Source organism: Elephantulus edwardii, unplaced genomic scaffold (assembly GCF_000299155.1).
Source record: "Elephantulus edwardii isolate Elephantulus edwardi_28Jun2011 unplaced genomic scaffold, EleEdw1.0 scaffold00010, whole genome shotgun sequence".
NCBI lineage: Eukaryota > Metazoa > Chordata > Mammalia > Macroscelidea > Macroscelididae > Elephantulus > Elephantulus edwardii.
In genome coordinates, this window is record NW_006399760.1 from 31,308,264 (window position 1) to 31,327,895 (window position 19,632).

General features: G+C 34.9%; 1 protein-coding gene across 3 annotated transcripts in view; it reads right to left on the reverse strand.

Annotated features, from left to right (window-relative positions):
• Positions 1–14,319: 14,319 nt before the first annotated feature.
• Positions 14,320–19,632, reverse strand: part of ACVR1C (activin A receptor, type IC) — a 136,061-nt gene continuing 130,748 nt past the window's right edge. For all 3 annotated transcript variants that reach the window (XM_006880790.1, XM_006880792.1, XM_006880791.1), the window contains one exon: positions 14,320–14,620. In XM_006880790.1, the coding sequence (XP_006880852.1) occupies positions 14,495–14,620 (126 nt within the window). In that variant the 3' untranslated portion in view covers positions 14,320–14,494. The remainder of the gene's footprint in view (positions 14,621–19,632) is intronic.

Here is a 19,632-nt window from a genome sequence, read left to right on the forward strand (position 1 = left end):
GGGGAGAGAAGTGCAGCAATGAATGAATGGAAATCCAAATTCTCTGTAAATGTTCATTAAAATTATTAAAAAAATAAAATTAAAAAAAATAAAATATTAAGTTTCTGTTAAAACATTGTATACAACTATTATAGGCAGTGTTACCCCTCCTGGCTGTGTCTTCCAGCATGTACCCCATTTCCACATCAAGTAGTAGCATCACTGGTCAAAGAATGAACTCTACTCCTCTGGCAGTTTTCTTTTGGAAAGGTAAAACAAAACAAAACAAAACAACCAACCAATAAAGAAATGTTTAAATCTGTATGTTTTGAAAGTCATCTTCCTACCTGATTGCATATTTTTGGTATTTAATAAATGCCTCACCACCAATGGATTCTCAGTAGGAATTGCATAAATAAGATGTTTATATCACTCCCCATTTCCAGTGCAGAAAAGGCTGACACAGAGGAAAGTGCATTTATAAACTAGTTCATGCATTATATAAAATCAAAGACCCAGATTGTGATATAGAATTAAAATGTATTTTGCCAAGTCTTGCTTTGCTCTGTGCAGAAAATTTAGGTTCTCTTTCTCCCTGTTCCAGTTCACTTATATCTCTTGCGATTGTGTCACCTTCTTGTGTTTCTCTGTTTAAAAATAAAAGGCAAACTCAGCAGTTCCTTTCCCTTAAACTGCTTCAGTAACCAGCAGTTGCTACATTAAAAGCTTTACCTAGAAGGCTATAAAAATAGTCTAATGCTACTGAGCACGTACCTACATTTAAGCCAATTGTCCTTTCAAGGGTGTAGTCAGGTAAAATAGCCAGGGAAGGACAAGTCATGAGAAAAAGGGAGAAGTTGGTTGACATTCAAAGGGCACAAGTGCATTGTGTTTGGAATGTTTTATATAAATGCATTTGGATTTTTTTTAAATAAACCATGCCCACATTTAACCACCTGCTTCTTGTTTAGAGGAGTTCAAATGAACAATTTCAAGCACAATTGAGTAACACTCAAAAGAAATCAAGTGTAATTTCCTAAGTTGCTGAAGCAAGGGTTCTTCTGTGAAATCACCATTAGTATTTCTAAACTCAATTTGATTATATTTGAAATTTACTGCATACAGTTCAATGGCACCTGAAAATTTCTTCATGCAGAAATGGAATTATGAGGTAGACCTTTTGAAATTATGGCTTCTCTGTATGTGTGTATGTGTTTTATATTCCCTGGGTCACATTTGTGATTCAACTAATGCATTAAAGAAAAAAAGATTTTTAATCTTCCTTATTAATATATTTTGCTTTATTTTGAAGACATATTTTAATATGTGGGTAGAGGGGAGCACCATATAGTCCTGCTACATTGCATCATTCATATACCACTTCGTAAAATTCCTCAGCTATTCACTATCTCTACACATTTACCAATTAGGTGGTGAAATGGTAAAAGGTTATAGTGGGAATTTTAGGTTACTTTGATAAAAAGTAACTAACAAGATAATTCTTGTACTGTCATTATCAAACACTTTTATTAAATGTCATTATTAAACTTCACTTTATCACTGGTGTTCAAAAAAATTTAGTTTCTTTTTATGCAGGATTATGTTGAACTATTATAACCAAATCCACATACACGCTTTCCTTTTAGTCCTGTAAGTTTCTAACTGCTATGAACTTTCCTATCTTTGTTTAGGGCTTTGTTAAGAACATCTTCTTGTACTTGGGGTGGTGGGAGGGGTGCGGGGGGGATTGTGTACCAGGGAAGGAGTGTTTCTTTTACTTTTGAAAGAGAGGAGCGAACTGGGGGGAGGGGGGAGGTATGGGCGGGGAGAGAAGTGCAGCAATGAATGAATGGAAATCCAAAATCTCTGTAAATGCTCATTAAAATTATTTAAAAAAAGAAGAAGAAGGAAAAAAAAAAAAGAACATCTTCTCTGGCTTTTCTACTTATGGAAATATTCCTTTCTTCCTAGATTCAACTTGTCAATTTATGTAATCCTCCAATTTATCTCAAATCTCTTCTCTATTTCTTCCTTATCACTTAATATTTGTACCTAAATTAAGAGAAAGGCAGGCAATCTCTCCCCATCACATGTGATTTATAGCATTTGAACATCTGTTAAAAGCGTCAGTCATGATTCTGTTCTGACTCAACAGAATAAGGTAGGATTTGAGGGGTTTATTTTATTCATGTTCAGCTTTTTTATTTTAAAAAGGCACAAATTGTATTACGATTTGAGTGAATGTTTTGCAAGCAAATTTCTTTTCAACAATTCATACATATACTATTGTGTGACTTCGATTCCAGTCCTCACATCATAGAATTCCTTTTCTCATTTCTGTTTTCTATTTCCATTGTCCATTTTTTCTATCCTTTCCTGCCTTCTGAACTTTATCCTTAGACAGATGCTGTTGCCCTTGGGGTCTTCTATGACTGATTGTGGTGGTAAGGACCACATTCCTCTTCATGGGCCTGCCTTTTGTTTGACCGAGTCACAGAATTAATATCTATTCCAGGATTGAAGGAGGTCCAGGGACCATAATCAAATGGGTTTCACAACTCTCTATCAGATCAGCAAGTCTGGTCATTTTTGTAATATTTAGTTTTGTACACATTTTCCTCCAGCTCTGTTACTACCTTCCTGTTGTGATCATTTCCAGAGCAGTCAGCTATAGTAACTGCACATTTAATTCTTCTGGTCTCATAGTTGTGGAGAATGATGCTCATGTGTGTGGTCGATTTGTATTTTGGATTTTTTTTTTAATACTCTCTTTTGGTCCAAATAAGGAGAAACCAGTAGATACACTTTACATGGCCGTTTACAAATATTTAAGGCCCTGTCACTGTTCATCAAATCAGAATGTAGAGCATTGTCTTTGTAGACTGTTACACTATTTCACCTTGATATCCCTGAGGTTATGGTCCTGAACTCCCTGGCCTAGCCATATTCAACATTAACAATTTTCAATTTTGTGATAATACTTATAATACAATCATCTAAGATCAGATAATGTTTTTGTTTGATGCTAGAACTGAATAAACATCTCTAACTCATCTTTAGTAGTAACAGAATATGAATCTGTCTTAATTATGGAAGTAAATATAATTACATTTGTATAAAATATAACATTAGTGGAATAAACTATAGACAAGGGATTCTAATTAAATAGATTGATTGAATTTTTTTTAACTTTTCTTACAATTTTAAAATTTCAAACAGATTTTTAAGGAAATAACTCAGATCTAAAATATAGTATTAATAGGTCTTCCTTGGGGGTGTGTATGGATAACATCCTATCACTTACAACATTATCCTTCATGTTAGAAGTTAAAGTTCACTTTTTAAAAAATATATCACATGCAAGCAAAATACTGCTTAAGAGCATTAGCTAGAACATTACATAGATAGGGAACTCCTAGAAGTTCTAATAGGATTTAAAAGCCACAGGATCAGGAATATCAGTGCTGATGTCAGACAGGTCCTAGCTGAAAGTAAAGAATACCAGAAGAATGTCTATGTATGCTTTATTGACTTTGAAAAGGCATTTGACTGCATGGATCATAACAAGTTTATGGCTATGATTGAGAAGAATGAGAATCTGAGAGCACTTAATTGTGCTCATGTGAAACCTACACCTAGAAGATGCTGTTGTATGAACAGAGCAAGGGAGCTCTACACGGTTTAAAATTAAGAGAGTGCATCAGCATTATATTCTCTCTCTGTACCAGTTAAATCTGTATGTTGAACAAATTATTTGAGAAACTGGGCTCTATGAAGAAGAATGTGTGGCATCAAGATCAATGGCAAACTCATCAATAACCCGCTTCATGCAGATGACACAACATTGCTTGCTGAAAGTAAGGACGACTTGAAGCACTTGTTCCAGAAGATCAAAGAAGACAGCCTTCAGTGTGGCTTGCATCTCAACATCAAGAATACAAAAAAATCTTACCACTACATTATGATAGATGGAGAAAAGATTGAAACTGTCAACATCATCTTATTTGTATACACAATCAACACCCTTAATACCAACAGTCAGGAAATCAGGAGAGTTATTGCACTGGGGAGTCTGCCATTAGAGATCTCTCTAAATTATTAAGAAGAAACAATGTCAGTTTGAGGACTAAAGTGTGTTTGCTTCAGGCTGTGGTCTTTTGCTATGCATCTGAGAGCTGGACAATGAATAAGAATGATAGAAGGAAAATTAATGACTTTGAACTGTGGTGTTGGAGAATAGTACTGAAAATCCCATGGACTGCCAAAAGAACAAACATATCTTAGAGAAAGTGCAGCCAGAGAGCTCCTTGGAGGCAAAGATGATAAAGCTTTCCCTCATACTTTGGGCATGTTGCTAGGAGGGGCTATTCCTTGGAGAAGGAGATCATCTTTGGACATGCAAAGGGTCAGTGAAGGAGTGGTAGATTTTCACAGTGACTGCCACAATGGGCTCTAGTGTGTCAGAAAGTCAGGATGACACCAAAATAGGACAGGACTCAGATCTGTTGCTCATAGGGTTGCTATCACCTAATAGCACCTTGACAAAATTTAGTAAGGCACTCTCGGGGCTTAGTGGTATGTAGTTGTGCTGCTCACACAAAAGCATCTGTCTTGAATTCACCAGCTGCTGCTCCACAGAAGAAAGATGGACAGTCTCCTCTCATGCGACTAACGGCCTCTGAAAATCAGCTAGAAGGTCAGCCATGCCTCGGTTCTGACTTGACCATAAACAACAACAACAACAAGATTGAGTAACTCTCCTCAACTCTAAAAGAGGCACATGTTCTCTGTAAGCCATGAAGTATTTCTCGAAACAAATCTCCTCACAACACAGCCAGTACTTAGTGATAACATTGAAAATTTAAACCCTTTCCTAATTATTTAGATCTTCCTTTTCCTTTTTTCATTTCCCTATTCTCAAAAGTGAATGTGTTCTTCAAATATAAGATGCCAAACCCAAAGTCAGAGCTATTTTTAAAAGAAACAATAAATTGTGGTTTTGAGGTATTATTACATGCATCAGTATCTACCAGCCTGTCCTTTGTGAAAAAAACTCTTGTCACTATATAGACGTTAAGTCTCACATTAATAACTCAGTAATGAAGAGTGACAAATCTGAAAATGACTATGTCAAAAGCCTTGCCAGGCTTATTCCAGATATACTAGAGAAAGGAACTGAAAGATGATGAGCTTATTTGTCTTATATAGTATTTACAATTCCTGCCTGCACCAACAGAGCATTCTAAATTCCATTTCTTTCTTTTCCCAACCCCACAGTGTAACAAGTTCATGTTGACACTTGATAATTTTCCCTCCAACCACTAGGATCTATGAGTGGAGGGGGTTGGAATCTAAAATCTCCTAAACTGAACCTAATTCGTTCCAATTTTTTTTTAACTTGTCAATCAAACCCACTCATTCTCATCAGATTATCCTTCAAAAGTCATCTCAACTAACAACTTCTTCAGGAAAATACCACACCCTTGGAAAAATTATAATTTGTCCTTTTCCTACAACTACACAAATGTGTTGTTCCTCTGAAGGAGGACAAAACATGACTTCTTGGATTAACGTGTTTGTGGGGGTTTTTTTCTCTCCAATAAACTATCAGCTCTCAAAAGATGGGACATGTATGACATTCTCCCTGTCATATTTGGAGGGAGGTCTGGTGTCCAAGCCCACAGTGAACTGTACTGCTACCAAAGGCCGTACCTCTCTAGAGGGAGGGAGTGTCAGAATTTGTGCTTTCAATCATTTACTCAGCATGTTTTTTGACCAGTATGTCTACCAGCATAGAAATTAAAATAATGAGTGGAGCAAAGGGCCTTACTTTGTAATTGTGTTTTTGTTGTGTACCATTGAGTCAGAATCAACCCACAGCTGACCACTGGCCATTTTTCAGAGTCAGTTAATTGTATGAAAGGGTATTGCACAATTTGTGGAGCCTACATTTTAGTAGAGAAAATAGACAAAAAATACATACATATATATGATGTAGTAAAATGTCAGTTAACGTTAAAGGATAAAGAAAATAAAGTGGACTAATGGACTAATGACTGATAAAAGGGTTTTATTCTGAGTAGGGTGATTCCCTCTCAGGGCCACTGCATCAGAACCAACTCATGGCTGACTCCCCAGCGGATTTTTAGAGGCTGTAAACTGCAAAGGAGGAGCAGCTGGTGCATTCGAACCACTTGCCTTTGGACTGGCAGTGCAACTTCTTATCCACTAGGCCACCTAAAATGGGGCATTGGTGCAAAGTCATTTTGATAGAAGCTCTTTATGCAAATACCTAGAAGAAGAGCATTCCAGGCAGAGGAAACAGAAATACAGATGTCCTGGGAAGTGTGTGGTATATTCAAACCTGAATAGTAGGAATCCTGTGTTCGAAGAACAGTTAGTGGTGGAGGTGAAGAATATGAGAAATGAAAGCAGAAAGCATAACAGATTCCATAACCTGGACTTGGTAGAGCATATGAGTATTTTGGACTTTGTTCTAAGTAAAACTCAAAGACACTTAAAGGTTGAGAACAAGGCAATAAAGAAGTCCTAATAAATGTGAATATTCAAATTAAAATAGAGATTATAGTCCTGAGAGACATGTAGGGAAATGGCTGTTGAAAAAGCAAGTGTCTCTCCCAGCTCTGAAATGCTAAATACTTTATCTCTGTAGAAGGAAAGAAGCAAGCAAAATTCCAATGTTCACTACATCCAAATGTATGTATTTATGTTTCCAATGCTATATACTGCATGAGTGTATAAATATACATACATATATATGTGCATATACAAATTAAAAATAACACAACTTAAGCATAGAAACCAAAATATGACATTTTCTTTTTATTTAAAATAGAGCTCTGTATGCTTCACAGAAACAAATGCAAGGAATGCTTAATTTATTATCTTGGTCACTTTACAAAACAATACATTTTCAAAAAAATGCATACATAAAAAATATAACATTTAGGCAGATAACTATGTACATCTGGAGGCAGCTGAAAGTTAGGCAATAATATTAAAAAGCTTTAAAATAAATACATTTATGACTTCCTGTTGGTGAAGATAAATAATTTGGTATAAAGGTTATCACTGAAATCCTACTGAATTCTAGAACACTATTATGTTTAAATAAGTCTATGAAACTTGTGTTTTTCTTCACCTTATTCAGTTAAACTGCAACTACTAAAAGTATAATCTGCATATTTTTAGATACAATTTATTGCCCAATTCTCAAACTAATTTTTTTATGTTCTTTATGTACATTCATCTGAGCCTGTCTCGAGAAAGGCAGTATCATTTTTACATACTAAAGAGTATCAGCTAACCTACAAAAAAAATTCTTTACAACAGTGATGCTTTTCACAGTAGTTCAATAGTTCAAGGCATGTTTTGCAATGTCAAAATGCAATGGTTTTGACATTTGTAATATGTTCTTAGGTATAAGAAAAGTCACGCTACCAAAAGAAAAGTATAATTAGTATTAGTACTTTGAAAGTCAATCCAAAATCCCTTTTTTTGAGAACTGAATCTAATTTTCTGTTTTTAGGACATTGTAAAATCTGAAAAACAAATTAAGTTTAAATACTCTTCCACAGCTTGGGTTCAGAAAAGTACAAGAGATTGTCATTAGTCACTCTAAGAATGAATCAAAATTGAATATTTTGGCCCATATAGCCTCGCTTTGTACCAAGAGTAAAGACAGCAGGAGTTTAAAAACTCTTTCTATACCAGCATTGACCTATTGGAGGATATGTATAGGTAAGTGCCTTTCTATGCCTGCATTAGACAGAATTTAGGATAGATAATTCCCTCACTACAGGAAGCAGCCATGGAATGAAAACTCGATGGAGATATAAAAATTGGAATGAATGTGCCTTGCTGCACATTGTGCAGATTATCTAAGATGAAAAATCAGATCTCAACAGAATTAACATCCAACCTATGCTGCCTTCTTGTGAATGGCAAAGTGAAAATCAAAAGTTCCCATGCACCTCAATTTTCTCTTCCACATGCAGGTATTAAGAGCCACTGTGAGTTTTAAGCTTTGTTTTAAGTAGGGCCATTGTCTGAAGATGTGCAAGCACAGGAGATGCTTTTTGAAAAAAAAAGATAAAAATGTATCTATGTTGGCTTTCAGTCCCATCTGCCTTCAGCTGGGAGTGTCTGTGTAGAATACAATCTGCCCAGTTGGATGTCATGACACTGGGTATAAGGCTAATGTTTTAATGCATTCAGAGTCTTAATATCCATGTTAACACAATGCTTATGCAGTTCACTGCAAAAACCTCACAATTAAATGTTTGAAGTCAAGAGAAAAAAAATTGTTTTGTAAGAAAAGTTAGCAAAATCTAAGAATTATCAGAAAATATAAATTATGTCCAAAAAATATTGAAACATAGAATGAGACTGAGCTCATATTTTCCAAATGTTGTTTCTCAACAGTTGATAGGACCAAGGCTCTTAGCAGTTTTCAATAGATTTAGAAAGAAAGATCATTACCTAATTTTATTATAATATCATATTTCAAACTATGTGCCATAATAAGTTTTAAAAGATGGCAAGAGGAAAACAAAGCAATGGTATGAAGCATAGCAAAAATAAATTTAGCAGTCACATTATGGGACATATTTCACATTCTCTGTTCAAGCCTGTCTCTTGAATAGAATTTAACATTAAAGCAAAAGTAGACATTCCTGTATATTCTAGCTAAAATCACACTCTTATGTTAAGTGCTATCAAGTAGAGTATGACTCATAGTGACCCTATGCACAAGAGATCTGAACTTTGCTCTATCCTGAATCATCTGTACTATAAGTAGTTTATAGTGTTAAGGAATGTGACCTTTGACATTGATAAATATTCTCTGTAACCGCCAAATTAAAGAAATGTTGGAGAAACCTTGAAGTATAAAGTATAAAAATTCTGTTAAGGACTTCAGTATCTAAGAGTCTAGACAATGTGCAGAACCAAAAAGGAGGACAGGAATTAAGAAGAGATTTAGGGTTACTGAAATCCTGCAAAAGACAACTTAAAATTGCAATGAAAATTGTTGATCTTATATGCCAATGAGTCAGAACCAACTCATAACTGGCCATATAATAGGTTTTCAGAGGTTGTAAGTTGCATGGGAGTAGACACCATCCTTCTTTCACAATGAAAATTAGTGGATGGCAAAGATACTAAGAAGTTATGGAAACACTCAGAAAATAATCTGTTGTAGATACAGTCCCAAGTTCACCTACCCAAGTTCCCTTTTACTCTGATGCCTATTCATAAAGAGAAAGGGTAATTCTTACAGAAGAAAGAGAGAATATCAGAAAAGAAGTCTCATAATTGCACTAAGAAAATTCTCTACTCCCACAATTGCTAAATTCTATTTATCTACTTTTCCAGTACCCCAGTGGTTAGTTAGCTATGTGGAAAATATTTTACATTTCCTTCTTAACTCTTTGTTTTCCCCACTTAACTCACGAAGAATTTGAAAATTATTTTAGTAGAACTGCAAGGAGAGATTTGATTAACACTGAGTTAATGTACATTTAAGATAAGTTTAGAAGTCAATTTTTTAGGAAGAGTTGAGGTATAGTAGGGCACTGTGGTGGCTATCAAAACCGGTTTCGATTCATAATAACATTATGTGGCAACATCATCTGATAGCATTTTCTAGGTCTATCTTTGAAGGTCTAGTTGTGTGGCAAGTAGTATGTTGTGCTGCTAAGCAGAACATGGCGGGTTTTCGATGATTCAAGTCTCCACTATGGGAAACCCAAAGGAGGTTCACTCTGAGTTGGAACAGACTGAGCAGCAATGAGTGAGTTAATCTTTACAAGTGCAAATTGCTAGGTGTTCTCTCATAGAATAGCTGGTGGACTTCGACAGCAGACCTTTAAGTTAGCTGACAAGAGCTTAGCCATTGTGCTAAGAGAGGATTCACTGTACAGGAGGCTTTTTCTAATGATAACTCAACTTTGGAAAAAAAAAAAAAAGAATTGTCTATTTTTCTCCTGAGGAGCTGGTGATGGATTCAAATTGCCTACCACTGGGTTGGTAGCCTCACTCCCTACTCATGAGGCCACCAGATTCCGCCAATAACTAGCAGTTAATTAAGCTCTGACTCTTGGTTTCTTTATCCATAAAATATGAGAATAGTTTTTAAAAATCTCACATCCATTCCAACTCCCAAATTCTGATTTGCAGTTTTAACCACAGCATACCTGAAATAAAGTTACTAAGGGTTTTAAGAAGTTCTGAGTAATTTTAAAATTCCTTTTCATTAGAAAGCTAAATAGAAAGACTAAGTGATGATTATTGTTTTTAAATTAATGACTAAAGAGACTTTTGAAAGACAGTGAGAAAACACTTTTTAGGGAGAGAAAAATAATGGAACAAAAGAAAAGGGAAATATTTTAAAAGTTAATAATCTGAAAATCTGCATGAGAGAAAAAGCTACCTATAAAAATTTTACTTATTAGAAAAAGTTTATATCCATCAAATTTTTCTGTTACTAAAAGCTTTCAGGATCAAACTGATCACTACCTGCACAAGTTGGGAAATTGGGGACTAACCTGTGTAGTTATTAGCATAAGGAGCTTGAACAAAGCATCGTCAAGCACAAAAGTAGAATGTATCACAAAAGAAATGATGTTTAGATATCTGAGAAAACATCATTAACATCGTTGTAAGACATGAGTATATAATCATCTCCAAGTAATTTATAATGTATTTGTGAATTTATTCCAAGGAATGAGTGTTGAAGAATCAGTTACCAACTTTTACACATTTGCTAATATTGCCTTAATTTCCTGATGGGAAACAAAATTCCATCTCTTAAATAAATGCACTTAAATGAATGTCTATTTATTTTAATTAATCAGTCAAAAATTATTCCCTATTAAGCAATTTTACTAGGATTCTGTATAATGCCCAGCAAGGGTTCCACTGTAGCTTTCAGATGATTGTCTAAGAGGGTTCCCTAGTATTTTGCATAAACTCAGAAATAATCCTGAGTTTTCTTGGCCACAGTAAGTTACATGGTGGCAAAATTCCAACACAGTTGTTTGTGCTGGTTCTGTTTGTGTTGTTCAAGTCTACAATAGCAGACATATTAAAGATCACAAATTATCAGTAACTTTAACCTCTCTCTCTCATTTCTATCCAGTAGAAATCAACTCCTAGCTGACTCCCAGCAGGTTTTCAGAGACTGTAAATACTGTAAAAGGAAACTGTCTAACTCAACCCCAATTATCCACTGGTGGATTCAAACCAGTAAAATGGTATCTCCTTTGGGTTAGCAATGCAATTCCCTGTGGTCTATGCCACCAGAGCTCTTCTAGCTTTAACCTAATGAACCTATTTTTTAAAGAAATTAAAACTGATTTTTAATTCTTCAGGCACTGCAACCAAGTTACTATTTTCATACAATCATGGAAATTTAAAATGCAAAGTTAATTGAAAGTAAAAAGGTGAAAAGCAAGTGTTACACCTGTAATAGCGCACGACATAATCACGTTTCACTTAACTTTTAAGTCAGAAAATAATTTAAGAATTTTAGACGTGACATGCCAGATATTTTAGGCATAGATAAGACTCATATAATAGAGTCTGTACCAATTACAAACTTAAAAGATATCGTTCATGAGGAAATAAGATCATGCGGAAATATTGGCAATAAATAATGTTTCCCTTAGCTTAAGAAGGTGAAGCTGAATATAAATTCCATCACTATTTTATATTGTACTGAACTTCCTAAAGCACTATTTTGCCAAGTTTTCTATGGTATCCCAAACCAAAAATAACCTGAAAGGAACAAAGAACAAATTTTACATAGTGTGACTCTATTAAAAACAAATAATAAAAATTTAACATGATAGGTATATACAGGAAATCTGTCTTATTCACTCTACTTGATCCTTTTTTCATACAAGAGCATTTTCTATTTATAAACATGGAGAGTTAAGGAAAAAAACATACAACTTTTAGCTTATTCCTTATAATTTTGCATAACCTACTCTCTTTGTTTAAAAATGTACTATTCAGTTTGGAGTTACTATTAATCAACACACAAATATTAAAAAATATCTCCAAATGTATATATTGTCATTGAATGACAGCTGAACAACTAAAATTATGAAATTATATTTAGACACTCTCAAATAAATTTAAACTACAATAGGACATGGAGCTGTTAAAACGTCCCCTATAAATTAATTAAATAAGTATTTTTATCCAATATAATGGAATAAAATAAAAACTATTGCTTTTTTTATTTTGGAGTACACTATAACTATAATAAATAAAGAACTTCATTCTTATATATGTAGAAACAAAGAAATTAAGGTAACAAGCAGGATAACTCCTTATAAGTATTTTTTTAAACTGATGATATAAACTCATTTAGATTGTAATTTCAAAGAAATTTTCCAAATGTACTACAAACTGAAAGTGATTTTCAGACTTCTGAAATCTACTCTCACATAGAAATCAAGACATCCTACATTACATTCAATTTAATCTTCAATTTACTTTCTTATTGCACACCACCCCACACCCTTCTGATTCTTAAATTGGACTTAAAATCCCCGAAGGTAAGATCTATCTATCTATCTATCTATCTATCTATCTATCTATCTATCTATCTATCTATCTAACTATCTATTTTTTATCTTCCTGTTGCACACAGCATGGTGTCAAGCAAGATGCAAGGCCATCCATCCTTTTATAAGTGAATAAATGAATGAATGAGAGTGAAAGTACACATAAATTTAATAGCTGTTTGAGTTTTTTGCCTTCTACAAGTCAACTGAATTGCATAAATATGGACCTCATAACATATTTCTATAGTAAAACTGCTAAACTGTGTTCAGCATGAAAATACTTGTGTGTAGCCTTTAGAGAACTATTTCCCAAGTTATACTTCGTAGAGCATTAAACTGTAGTATAATAAAAATTTCTTCCCTTTCCTTTACAAAATGTTCTCTGGTCAAATGGTTTAGGAAATTCAGTTAAAAATAATTTTAGCTAGCACTTCTTTATGTCTAGATTCCTAGATAATACACTAATGTAGCACTCTCTGGGAAGTTATTGAACACCTTTGGTCATTCTAGCAATAGCTATTCTAAGAGATAGTGTGACAGAAATAATGTTTTAGAATCATAAAAAGGAGAATATGACATTTCCCTCACCAAAACAGTGTTATAGATTTGAAGCAAATGTTTACTATTCTACATGTCCAGAATTCACAGTTTTTGTCTCCATAGGGAGTAGAATGAAGACAAAGTTATCATGAAACTTTTGTTGTACTTCATTTTAGGAATGAAGTGGAATGTTTAGGTACAGTTGCTGATAGCCTTTTAGGTTTTAATTACCACTTGAAATGTAAGAGTTGTCTGCATTTTTCTCAAAATATCTTCTAGATTCCTCTCTTTCTTTTTAAATATGTATACACAGAGAGAGAAAAATTAGTAAACATGATGAATTTTTAACTTTGTGAAGCTGTGAAAATGTTCATAAAACATTCAAACTCATCTAATTAATAGGGTAACTGATATTTCTATGAGAACAATTTGTCAGTTGACACTGTCTTAAGATTCTATCCAGTATGACTTTGCAAAATAAGCCAATTTTCTTTCTTAATGCCTAATGTACAAATATTATAATAAAAGATGCTGGGTACTGCATGAGCAAAACACTTGGGGAATGTAAGCTAAAGCAGGAAACTAGTTAGCACTATACTATTATGAGATTTCTACCTAGTACCACCTTATCTACTAGCTGTGTGATTTGAGGATATATTTCAAGGTGTCAAGATGTCCTGGTCTCATTTGTAAATGAGAAAAAGCAACAATTAAATGGCTTTCAAACATTTGCCTAAGGAACTTCTACAATAGGGAATTATAAAGGTCAACATGGGTACAAGTGGGGAATTGTATCCTATCACATCATCCAACTAAGCAGCTCCACATTCACATGTGTAATACACTAAAATTCACAGTAATATTTATTTAAAAAAATATCCTGCAAGATTCATAAAATAGAAAAAAACACAGATTGCATGGTCTAAAAGTTCTGTTTACATAACACACTGTGGTTCACAGTTTCAATGCATATGTCTTCATCTCAAAAATTTCTTTTTAAAAAAATTTCTTTTTACATTTTTTTCTATTCATTCATATGCTCTTGGTTCAAGTAAAAGAAAGACCTTTATGACTCTTGTTATTTTTCATGTAGCTTATTTTACCTTTTTTCCCCTACCATGTATCTTTCTTAACAAAAGAAAAATAGTTGATGTGTCTATTTCAAAAGTAAAATTAAAGACAACATGGAGGCTAGGTGACATCAGCCCATGTTTAGCTTTAGAACAATCTTTTCCTGTTGCCTTTGAGCACTTAAATACTGTACTGCATTATCTGTGAGGTAGAACCAAAATAAAATAAAACAAAAAGGCAGAACATTCACATAAGGAGGAAAAATGAGAACAAAAGCTGTGAGAGATTCCTTTTAAACACAATCATCTTTAGGCTTTGCAGTCTTCTTTGACACAAAGTTGAGAAATAGTTTTCTTAATACGGAGGGCAGTTAGGCGAGCTGCCCCATTGGCATACCAACATTCACGCATTATTCTCCCCATGACTCGGAGTGCCTTTAAGAGAGAGAAAAAATATAAACGATTTTAGCCACTCACTGGAAACAGAATATGGCTATTTAAAAAATATGATAAAATAAGAGACAAAGGAGAATTAAAAGTCTAGCACATATGCAATGATTCTTTCAAAAAGGGTAATGGAAACACTGGCAGCTGAAAGAGATAATTAATTGCTTTAAAGGTTTTGGAACTGAAAAAAAAAATCACAAATCTTCAGAATTAAAGAGTCCAAAACTCCAAGATAAATCAAGAGGTATCTAAACCAAACAAAACATGGAGGATACCAATGGCAGAATAAAAAAACAATGAGAAATATGTAGAAATTTTTAAAAGCTGCCAAAAAAAAGGTAACTAAACAGAAACAAAATTTGATATCAACTGACTTCTCAACAATGGAACCCAGAAGCCAGTGGAACAATAATTTTAAAGTGTTTAATGAATTACCAAAATTTGTACATACATCCAGAGGAACTTTTTTAAAACTTTGGAGAGAAAATAATGCCATCTTTGTTGTTGCTGATTGTCTTTAGGTAAAGCACAACTCACAGCAACCTTATGAATAAAAGGTCTGAAAGCCCCTCTACAATATCAACATTTACTAAAGTTCATAGAGTTTCTGGAGGCATATCTTTAGACATTCAAAATGTAAAAGTACTTATAACTGTTAGACTCTCATTTTAAATAGAACAAAACACTTCTAAAAGATACACACTAGGAAGTCTGAAACTGATATAAGAACAAAGTTCTGAGAGACAAGAAGAATGCTGAACAAACAAAACAATAAACACAGGAAAATCTTAAACAATGATAGTATAAAATAATACCAATTATCTAGCATGAAAAAATAAAACACAACAAAATCTTAAACATATATAGATCAGACAGCATACATTAGTAGTGACAAAACAGATTGTAAATTATAACTCTGTACTGTGTCTAGTCTTGGAATATTTCTAGCTTATCAGTGAAAAATTTAGAAATGCAACTTATCACACTGATTAGAGTAAAAACATATCATCATCCCTTCATAGATGTGGAAAAATTTTTTATTAAACCAAACCCAGTTTTTATTTAATCCACTTAAAAGTTTTTAAATGAAGGAAAATATAACTATAGCAGATATCATCCTTAAATGTAGAAAATAAAAATATTTAAAAGCCAGAGAAAGATGCCACTCATCATTTTCTGGATACAACATTGGAGGCCCTATACACTACAAGGGTCGGGGAGAAGAATGGGTAATCTTCTCCTGCAGGATTAACTGCCTCTGAAAACCTAACCGATGACCAGCTATGGGTTAGATCCAACTCAACAATACGTAACAACTACAACAGTACACTACAAGGGAACTCTCTGGTGGCTTAGGGTATAATGAATCGCACTGCCAACCGACAGGCAGGCTACGTGTAGCCACCAGCTGCTCTTCAGGACAAAGATGGTCAATCTCTGTTTGTCTAATTTACAGCCTCTGAAAATCTGCTGGAGAGTGAGCTATGAGTCACTTCCAACTCAATGGCACAAAACAACAACGCATAACAACAACAATAAAAAAAAAGAGGCATGAGGTCTGATCCCAGAGATTTCATGCATTGAAGCTACGATTGTCGATATGGACGCTTGTTTGGAGGCAGGGGCTCATAGGTTTATATTCTAAGGAAACTTCTCCACACATATTTATAGCAGCATATTTAAATAAGAAACACTGAAAACTACACACATGACAATAAGGATTAGAGCGGATAAAGAACTCTTTGACCATTGTGCCACCAGAGTCCCTTAAGATCTTTACTCAGTTATATAGAAAAGTCAACACTGAAATCTTACCTGAAATAGAAAGAGTTGCATTAAACATGGAGTAGTATGAGTCCCTAGCCCCCCAAAACACCATATAAAATAATTTTTGTGCAGAATACAACATCAGAGAAGTGACTTAAAGAGACCAACAACATTACAATTACATATGACAGAAAGACTACAGGCAATAATTGAGATGAAGATATAAAAGTATCAGAATAATTCAAGAACTAGTTATATGCTTTCTAGTCTTCTATCATTCATTCTTTATGCTTTCTAGAGCTGAAAAAGAATTTATCTACATACAAAGCACAAAAAATATTTCATTAACTATTTAATGTATGAGTGGTTCAAATGGTTAACGCTCTCAAACTAATAACCAAAGTTTGCAGCTCAAATTCTCAGATGAAATTCCTGTCACTCTTCTGTAAAATTGGCAATTGAAAATTCTATGCAGCACAGCTCTCTTCTAAAAACAGAAGGCATTGCCATGAGTTGGAAGTTATGCAGGAGGTGTACAGGACTTTTGTTCATAGGGTCGCTATGAGTCACCTGCGACTCAACAGCACTTAACACCACCACCACCACCACCAACAGCATAGAAAGAGAGAGCAGTGGGCCTAGCGGATGGAAAGCCATGCTCCCAAGCCAAAGGTGGGTGACTCTACTCCATGGCCCTCAGGCCTGCCTTTAATTGTTTTTGGTGAAACATTCTTCTAGGTCATGTAACCCTGGTATGTCGACTTGCTGTACAGAAGTAACTCGTGGTTGCTGTGAAGCTGAACACTTTGATACTGATGAGTCAAATGCAAGAAAGGTTACCCATGGTGGAGAGTGTTTGGTGAAGCTCCCAGATTAAAACAAGCTTGGAAGCAGGAATGGCATCCACTTCCATAATAACTTGCCTCTGGAAACCCTATGAACCTGGAGAGAGGACAAAAGTTACACAGGAGGTGTCCATGACTTTCATTCATAGGGTCGCTATAAGTTGCCTGCACCTCAAAAGCACTTAACAATAACAACATTACAGTTACTGTGTTGGGCTGTGTAGAGAGCTCTGATGGTCTTGTAAGTTAGACAGTGAACTGTCAGTCCTAAATCAGGAGGTTCAAATCCACCAGCTGCTCTGTAGGAGAAAGATGGGCAATCTCTTGCTAGGAAATTTGCAATGATGTGAAAACTAGATGGAACATCAGCTATGAGTTGATTCTGACTCAATGGTACATAACAATATGTTGGACTGCTGTTGATGGGGCAATAAACAACTAGGGATTCTTCTGCTCTAAGGGTGTTTTTCCAATGCAGGAGAAGAACTTAAACTTCAGCAGTTTAAAGATTGTTGTTGTTGTTGTCCCCCCACCATCCAAACAGGTAGCCTGTCCCAGGAGTACGTGTGTGGAACAAGGTGGCCCTGCATTTGAGAGATTAGAAATCATATTATGAATATGCCACTCTTCTCTTGTTAGGTGCTAAGGAATCTATTTTGACTCATAGCAACCCTATGGGATAAAACTTCCCCATATAGTTTTTTTGATGGAAATCTTTACAGAAACAAACTACCAGGTCTTTTTGTCATGGAGCCAACCAGGAACGTCCAAGTCATCAATTTTTTGGTTAGAAGCCAGGCACGTAATGGTTAGATCTTAAGGTATCTATGTACTGCATAGCTACAATTGCAAAAAGTTGTATGGCACAGACAGTGAGAGCTTGCTTTGTATACCTGGACTCCCAAACCCCAGTTACTTCAACATTAGATACAACCATATGAATGCTTCTGGCCTTTGTGCCACCTGCAGAAGGGATATGTATCACTTGCTATCAAAACTTAGATGAGTCAGTGTGCATCCCTCCAGCTCTTATCAGCTTACATATACACCACAAGATCAAAACTGACCCAACTACTGAGTCTCCACAGAGAAGACAGATAACCTGAAGAGTTGTCACCCTACATGGGCCAATGTATAGAGAAAATTAGCTATCATGAAAGGTACTGTTTTTCTTAGTTCCAGTTCTGTATTCTCTCTGTCACTGTAGAGAAATCCAATTGAGTTTTGTATGTTGATCATGTATCCTGTCACTTTGCGGATTTGGTCGAGTATGTCCAGTAGTTTCCCCGCTGAATCTTTAGGGTGTTCTAGTGTACTATCATATCATCTACATATACAGATAGTTTTACCTCCTCTTTGCCAATTTGGATACCTCTTATTTCTTTCTCTTGTCTTATTGCTGTCACTAAAGCTTCCAATACAATATTGAATCGTAGAGGTGATAGTGGGCATCCTTGCCTAGTTCCTGTTCTCAAAGGGAATGCTTTTAATCCCTGTCCATTAAGAATGATAATTGGCTTTTAGGTTTGCATATATACTTTTTACTTTGTTGAGTATATTAATCAGTAAAGGGTATTGGATTTTGTCAAAGGACTTTTCCACATCAATTGATAGAATCGTGTGGTTCTTATTCTTTGCTTTGTTACTAGGATATTATTGAACTATATTTAGTTAGATATTACTGAAATATACTGAACCATCCTTGCATACCTGTTATGAATCCCACTTGGTCATGGTGAATTATTATTTATTTAATATTTTTAATGTAAATATTCTTTAAAAAATGCTAGCTTATTTGCAAAATTTGAATAGATTGATTTTGAGAACAGATTTTTCCAATTTGCTTCACCCTCGCCTCTGAAATTGTATAACCTCATGATTAATCTTCCCCTCCCCATCACTCTGCTTCCAACCCCCCCCAACCTTTGATCCTTCTACTCATTCTACAATAATGTTTTATACAACATTTGTCCTTGTGGGACTGAGTTAGTTCACTCAGCATAATGCTCTCCAGTTCCTCCCAAGTTAGGTAATCATTTGCAAAATTATTGCTCTCACATGCTGCATAGTATTCCATTGTGTAAATGTATCCTGATTTCTCAATCCATTCATTTATGGTTGACCATTTGGGCTATTTCCATATTCTTGTGATAGTGAATAATGCTGCTATCAACAATGGTGTACAAATCTCTGTTTGTGCCTCAGTAGGTGCGTCTGATACAGGCTATGGTCTTCGCAATCACTTGTCATGCATCAGAGAGTTGGACAATGACCAAGGAGGATAGAAGGAGAATTGATACCTTTGAGCTGTGGTGCTGGAGAAGAGTATTGAGAATACCATGGACTGCTAGGAAAACAAACAGATTTGTCCTGGAAAGGGTTAAACTG